The following is a 7,553-nucleotide window of genomic DNA, read 5'->3' on the forward strand; positions in this document are numbered from 1 at the left end:
TGGGTCCTATAATAAACAAAGATAATCCAAAAAATGCAATCTTGCTTTTGGTCTCTATCAGGTGCTTCTGAGCAAAATGCAATACAATAATGGCAGAAAACTGGTCTCCATCCTGTGAAACAGAAGACAAGGAATGTAAATAAGATCATTATGTTCCATCCACTGCATTCTTCCAGGACGACCTCCACTCCCAAGAAAAGAACACCAAGAATTTAGAGACTCACTGTAATGTGTTCAAGGGGCTGAAGCCCAGGACTTAGGTAGAGGACAGCTGGGTCCCCCAAGCTTTCACTTACTGAGTGACCTTGGGGAAATTATAATTTTTTAATCTTAGTGTTTCTAGATGAAGGCATGGGAACCATTACCCCTTTCTACTCTCCAGTAGTTTGCCAGCTAGGGATGAAGGCACTCTGGAACTTGTAGGATATAAATCAGCAGTTTACTTTATTATAAGAAAGTATTTCTCCAGATATAATCCCAGACTCTCCCACCCTCTACTCTCCAAGCTTTAGTATAAAAGAAAACCAACATTTACTAGTCACCTGTGCAGGTAAGTGAACTCATTTAATCTTTTCAGAAACAATATGAGCATGGAATTGGAAAGATCTGGGTCCCAGTTGTGACTCCACCTCTTACCATGTGACTCTGGATATGTTATCTAAGCTTTCCAACTCTCAGGATAATAATAGTACCTACCTTATGGGCTGTTGTGACAGCTTAAGGAGACAATTCACCTATAGCAGTTGGCCCAAACCTTCTTAAAAAAGAGCTTATGTAAATTATAACTTTGATAAGTGTTAATTAACAGTTAATATGGGCCAGTACTTTTTACAGTAATTTACATGGATTAACTTATTCATTAATTTATTCATAGAATACTTCTACAATGTTTATTACATACTAGTGACTGTTTTAAGTTTTGGGAATACAGGTGAACAAAACAGATAAAAATCTGTAGGGAGAAGAGATAGTAAATAAACAGACAAGTAAAATATATAGTGTGTCAAATGGTGTTAAATGCTGTGGAGAAAAGGCAGCAAGAGAACAGAGAGTTGGAAGGAAAGTAGGTAGGTTACTGTGGTGGAGGTGGAGGTGGTGTTGTTGCTATTTTAAACAGGATGGCCAAGGAAGGCCTCTCTGATCTGGTGACATGTGAAGAGAGAACTGGAGGAGGTAAGGGAGGGAACCATGTGGAATCTTGGAGAACCTCACAGGGAGCAGTGTGCAAAGGCCTTGGTGGTAGCCAGTATAGATGGAGTAGAGGAGAATGGTAGGGGATGAGGCCAGAGGAGTGGCAGAGGGCCAGAGGAGAGAGGGTTTTGTAGGCCATTATAAAAATGTTGGCTTTTACCTTTAGTGAGATGGGAAGCCATTATAGGCTCTTGAGGAGGTAATACTGAGGCTAGGGAGAGGTCAAATAACTCTTCCAAGGTAAGACAACTAGTAAGTGGCAGAAAGAAAGTGGGAGTTCAACTCCAGGACTGAAGTTCTTTTTTTTTTTTTTTTTTGAGACAGAGTCTCTCTCTGTTGCTCAGGTTGCCCGGGCTAGAGTGCCGTGGCATCAGCCCAGCTCACAGCAACCTCAAACACCTGGGCTTAAGCAATCCTTCTGCCTCAGCCTCCCGAGTAGCTAGGACTACAGGCATAAGCCACCATGCTCGGCTAATTTTTTCCATATATTTTTAGTTGTCCAGCTAATTTCTTTCTGTTTTTAGTAGAGACGGGATCTCGCTCTTGCTGAGGCTGGTCTGCAACTCCAGACCTCGAGCGATCCTCCTGCCTCGGCCTCCCAGAGTGCTTGGATTACAGGCATGAGCCACCGTGCCCAGCCCAAGACTGAAGTTCTTAACCCTATGCTGCCACTGAACTTTAGCCTTCTTTATTTCGGCACTGCTTTCCTGTGACTTCAAAGGAACTGGAACACTGAGAAGTTATGTGGCTTGCCCAAGGCCACATAGCCGGTAAGTGACAGGGGTAGGATTGGATCCTTGGTCTGTCCGCAGCCAGAGAACAAGTTCTTTACACCACACCGCCTCCCTCAGGTGTCTGGACCTACTGACTTCTTGCCTGGAGGTCAGTGCAGTGGGAGAAGAGGCAAACCAAGGAGCCCGTCTCTGCTGTGTTCCTTAGGAAGCTTCGGCCCCTGCCTCAGCGGGGCTGCAGGCATCTTTCCCGCGAGAAAGATGAGCCTTTATTTCGGGGTGGCCCCGCAGGTATCCACGAATCGGAGGACCGGGAGGGCAGCAGGCGAAGCCAGACCGGAGCAGCAACCGCCACAATTTCTAGCCGCCCCCTTCCCCTCCCTGGGCGTCTGGAGTTCTGCGCCGGGCTTCGGGCGCAGGAAGGCGGGGCATGGGCGGAGTTTTAGCGTCGCGCCCCCGTCACGTGACGGGGCCATCATGGCGGCGGCCAGAGGTCTGCCCGGTTCCCGGAAGCAGGCTGTGAGGGGCGGGCGTGCTGCTGGAACCCGAGCGGGAGCCGGAGCCAGAGCAGGGAGGGCGGCCCGGCGGCCTGGAGCCGGACGTGTCCGGAGCGACCCCGCAGACCGGGGCAGCAGGTGAGACAGGGTCTGGGCGAGGCGCGAGTGGGCGTGGCGGCTCTGGGCGGGGGCTAGGGAACGCAGGGGGGTGCCAGTCACCTGGAGGAAGGGGAATCTGAGATGCACGCGCATGACCCTAAAGCAACTTGAGAGGCCTGCGCCTGCGGGACGGATACCCGGGACCGAGGACGACACACTGAGAGCAAAAACGGGCTCCCCAGCGAGGATGGGAGGTAATCAGGAAGTGTGTGGAAGCTGCTGTGGAGAAGGGCAGCAGCCCCTTTAAAACTTTACGGACCAGGATTTTTGAAGGGGCTCACTCTTTGCTATACTAGGCAAGGGTGGGGCGAAAGCTCAGTCCTCTCCCCTCGCCTCGTACTCCTCCCTGCCCCACAGTGTTCTAGGAGACATTTCTGGTGGGGCCACTCCTGCCATCCACCCAACTGGTCCCTCCGGTCTGAGATCTGGGGGAGTGGAGTTGGCAGGGGGTTGGGTGGAGCTGCCATTTGCTTAGACTCCCAGCCCCTTGACTGTGCTACCGGGGCAATGAATGTGACTCTGACACTCCCTCTCTCCCCAGGTCGTCTGGGGGCCTACCATGCTGGTGACTGCCTACCTCGCTTTTGTAGGCCTCCTGGCCTCCTGTCTGGGGCTGGAGCTGTCAAGATGCCGGGCTAAGCCCCCTGGAAGGGCCTGCAGCAATCCTTCCTTCCTTCGATTTCAACTGGACTTCTATCAGGTCTACTTCCTGGCCCTGGCAGCTGACTGGCTTCAGGCCCCCTATCTCTATAAACTCTATCAGCATTACTACTTCCTGGAGGGTCAAATCGCCATCCTCTATGTCTGTGGCCTTGCCTCCACCGTCCTCTTTGGCCTTGTGGCCTCCTCCCTTGTGGATTGGCTGGGTCGCAAGAAGTCTTGTGTCCTGTTCTCCCTCACTTACTCTCTGTGCTGTTTAACCAAACTCTCTCAGGACTACTTTGTGCTGCTGGTGGGCAGAGCACTTGGTGGACTGTCCACGGCCCTGCTCTTCTCAGCCTTTGAGGCCTGGTACATCCATGAGCACGTAGAACGGCATGACTTCCCTGCAGAGTGGATCCCAGCTACTTTTGCCCGAGTTGCCTTCTGGAACCATGTGCTGGCTATAGTGGCAGGTGTGGCAGCTGAGGCTGTGGCTAGCTGGATGGGGCTGGGGCCTGTAGCACCCTTTGTGGCCGCCATTCCTCTCCTGGCTCTGGCTGGGGCCCTGGCCCTTCACAACTGGGGGGAGAACTATGACCGGCAGCGTGCCTTCTCAAGGACCTGTGCTGGGGGCCTGCGCTGCCTCCTATCGGACCGCCGCGTGCTGCTGTTAGGCACCATACAAGCCCTTTTTGAGAGTGTCATCTTCATCTTTGTCTTCCTCTGGACACCTGTGCTGGACCCACATGGGGCCCCGCTGGGCATTGTCTTCTCCAGCTTCATGGCAGCCAGCCTGCTCGGCTCTTCTCTGTATCGGATTGCCACCTCCAAGAGGTACCACCTTCAGCCCATGCACCTACTCTCCCTTGCTGTCCTCATCGTCGTCTTCTCTCTCTTCATGTTGACTTTCTCCACCAGCCCAGGTCAGGAGAGTCCAGTGGAGTCCTTCATAGCCTTTCTACTTATTGAGTTGGCCTGTGGGCTATACTTTCCCAGCATGAGCTTCCTACGGAGAAAGGTGATCCCTGAAACAGAGCAGGCTGGTGTACTCAACTGGTTCCGGGTGCCTCTGCACTTACTGGCCTGCCTGGGACTCCTTGTCCTCCATGACAGTGATCGAAAAACAGGCACTCGGAATATGTTCAGCATCTGCTCTGCCATCATGGTGATGGCTCTGTTGGCAGTGGTGGGACTCTTCACCGTGGTAAGGCATGATGCTGAGCTGCGGGTGCCCTCACCCACCGGGGAGCCCTATGCTCCTGAACTCTAACCCTGTTCCAGGACAAGGCACCTGGGATGAACTTGAATCCCACATCTCCAGGGTTGTATGGATTTCTCTGTGACTGATTTTGTGACTCTTTCCTGCAGCCCCTCCTGCCAGTGCTTTGTGTTGGGGAGGACATGGAGGTAATGGACTGGGAAGAAGGTGCCAAAAGTTGCCTCCGTGTTACTCCCTTTTCCCTTCCCATTTAAAAATAAACACATTTAACTGATCATTGATTTGATTTATTCATCTTCACCTGTAGCTACCTTAGTAGTTTCTGGTGAGTGGGCAGCTGGAGGTTTTGAGATGGGATTTTGAGGTAGGATTACCAGTAAAAGGTTTGTATTTCTAACTTCTCTTAGATTGTCTGCAGCTCAGACTGGGAGCTGTGGGATTGCTTTTCAGCTGAACTGTGTGGGAAGGACCTGCGGCTCCTGGGTCCTCCACATCTCTCTGTTGTGGGACAGGCACCCTCCCCAGTTGTCAAGCAAAACCCTTGCTCTACATCCAGGGCAAGACAATCTCTGGAGCATGTGGGGTAAATGTCCAACATGCCAGGCCACTGAGCAAAGATTCCAGAGACTTGGGCTGTTGCTATGACCATCCCTTGGGCAAACCCAGGGCCCTTCCTGCAGGAATAAGCTTGCAGCTCAACACATGCATGCTGCCTGCCCTCTGCCTCTGTGGCTATGAATGCACCATTTGTCTGGCATCATCTGAGTCCACCAGGTCCTATATCCCTGCATGAAACCTAAATTAAGGGCTGCCAAGGGAGGAGAATAGTCAATGGCTAAGGGATTGGGACATCTTGTCTGTACCTGATTTTTCCCTCCCCAGCCTGAGTGAGGGTGAGGGAGCCATCAGGGCAGGAAACAGTACCAGTGAGCCAGTTCTGTGGGCCCCTCCCTGCCTCACCTCTGATTATATCTGCCTTTTCTCCTCCCACCAAAACATGGGCTACTCAAGGGAAGCAGAGCGAGCTTTAAGAAAGGTGGGGATTGGCTGGGTGTGGTGGCTCACGCCTATAATCCTAGCACTCTGGGAGGCTGAGGCAGGAGGATTGCTTGAACTCAAGAGTTCGAGACCAGCCTGAGCAAGAGTAAGAACCCGTCTCTACCAAAAAGAAAGGAAACAAACAAACAAAAAACTAGCGGGGTATTGCAGTGTGGGCCTGTAGTCCCAGCTACCCAAGAGGCCGAGGCAGAGGGATGGCTTGAGCCCAGGAATCAGAGGTTGCAGTGAGCTACAGTGACGCCATTGCACAATACCCAGGACAGCAGAATGAGACTCTGTCCCAACGAAAACAAAAAGGTGGGGGCGGCAGTCAAATCAAAAATAAAAAAAAATAAAAAAAAAATGAAAACAAAAAGGCAACTGAACACCCCTCCTCCCAACCTCCCACCCCTTCAAAAAAAAATTAAAAAATAAAAGGGTTGGGATAGAGGGAAGGTAAGCTCAAGGGTATGTCTTGGAATGTGCTTGAAATGGGTATGGGGGACCCACCTGTTCTGGAAAGGGGTTGACAGCCTTTCCTTGGGTCCCAGACTACTTCCCAGACAGGAAGATGCAAGATGTTCAGAGACCTGCAGGTCCCAACCTGTGTGGAGAGATAGCATCAGCTGGTGCTGAAGGAATGCAGGGTGGAAGGGCTTCTGCAGGGTGAGGCTACGGGAAGAAATGGATGGTGGTCTCAGGTCCCTACCCAGAGCACAAAAGACATGTTTCCCCAGCAAGGCTGCAGGGAATAGAGGTTGAGGTTAAGTACAAAAAACAGGTATCTTTTCCTTTTCCTCCCCCATCATCTTGAGACCGAAGACAGAGTCTGTTGTAATAACTCCACTTCCTCTTTCTGCCCTGTTGAGCTGGACCTAGATATATTTTATAGTTATTTGCAGACTTTCCGTCTCCTTCTATCATTCTATGATCTTGAGGGGAGGAGGAAACTGTCTTACTCACCTTTGTTGCCCCTATATATACATACAAGTTGGTGCTTTGCCTGTGACTGTGCTTGGTACATATCTGGAGAGGAGACAGGCTGGTTCACACCTGGCTTTTCAAGAACCGCCCATATGGGAAGTGTGTTAGACTAGAATCTAGAGCCTAGTTAATGATTTGTTGTTTTGGATGACAGTAATTATTTATTGTTGGAACCATGTGGGGGGGTATTACATTCCTGAGTGATTTGGAAATGGGGGGGGGGTAGGGGAGACAGACTAATGAGGTTCCTTTAGCTTATCTCTGCTGAGCTTGCTTCAGAGGGGGTGGCAGAAAGAGTGGAGGGGGTTTTTTCCTGTTGGACTCGGTGTGTTAAGAGCTGGAAAGAATCTTAGGGATTGTCCATTTGGCCTTAAATGTATTTTTTATCCATCACCTACTATAAGGCATGCATTGTATTGCTAGGTGCTGATGAAATTTTTTTTACTCGAGGAAAATCCACTGAAAGCAAGTGAATTGCCTAAGGGCACATGGCAAGTGAGTGGCAAAACTGAGACTAAACCTTGCCTCATGCTGCCAACTCATTGCCCCTCATGACACATGCTGCCTGTGTCCCATGAGCCTTCGCCTACCTGCCTTTTAGTCTCTAGCCCTGCTCCCCCATCCCAAGCTCTTCCCTGGAAAAGGGCAAGAGAATGGGAACATTTGGCCATCTGGTCCACTTTGGGGTAGCTTTCCATATGGTTCAAATGAGGGATCGGGTCATCCAGTGCACACTCTGCAAAACGCTGCTCATGATGCTCCAGAAAGGCAGCATAGGGAAGTGGCCAAGACTGTGGATCCAGAGCCTATCTGGTTCAAATCTGGCTCCACCACTCTGTGCCTCAGTTTCCTCATCTGTAAAATGGGGGGGATAGCATAGTTTCAACCCCTTAGGGCTCTCATGAGGATTAAATGCATTATTGTATTTAAATGCCTAGGATAGTCCTTGGCCCACAGTATAAGCACTACATAAATGATTGCTTTTATATTTTATTTTTTAACTTTTCCAATCCAGCTGAGCTATCTGGATTTGGGTGTGAGAATGAGTAGATGGGGCTGTACTGGAGTGTAGTACTTTCCAACACATCTCAG

At 50.6% G+C, this 7,553-nt stretch overlaps 1 protein-coding gene across 3 annotated transcripts; it reads left to right on the forward strand.

Moving 5' to 3' along the window:
- The first annotated feature begins 2,383 nt into the window (after positions 1-2,383).
- On the forward strand, positions 2,384-4,716 carry MFSD5 (major facilitator superfamily domain containing 5). 3 transcript variants are annotated; one of them, XM_069489988.1, is made up of 3 exons: positions 2,499-2,557; positions 3,120-4,054; positions 4,139-4,689. In XM_069489988.1, exons 2-3 carry the CDS (start codon positions 3,138-3,140, stop codon positions 4,488-4,490), a joined length of 1,269 nt encoding a protein of 422 aa, XP_069346089.1. In that variant the 5' UTR covers positions 2,499-2,557; positions 3,120-3,137; the 3' UTR covers positions 4,491-4,689. The 3 variants fall into 3 exon arrangements, with proteins under 3 accessions (XP_069346087.1, XP_069346089.1, XP_069346088.1); XM_069489986.1 differs by having other exon boundaries at positions 2,384-2,557; positions 3,120-4,716; XM_069489987.1 differs by lacking the exon at positions 2,499-2,557 and adding an exon at positions 2,691-2,772 and having other exon boundaries at positions 3,120-4,689.
- The last annotated feature ends 2,837 nt before the right edge of the window (positions 4,717-7,553 follow it).

This window comes from Eulemur rufifrons, chromosome 16 (genome assembly GCF_041146395.1).
Source record: "Eulemur rufifrons isolate Redbay chromosome 16, OSU_ERuf_1, whole genome shotgun sequence".
Classification (NCBI taxonomy): Eukaryota; Metazoa; Chordata; class Mammalia; order Primates; family Lemuridae; genus Eulemur; species Eulemur rufifrons.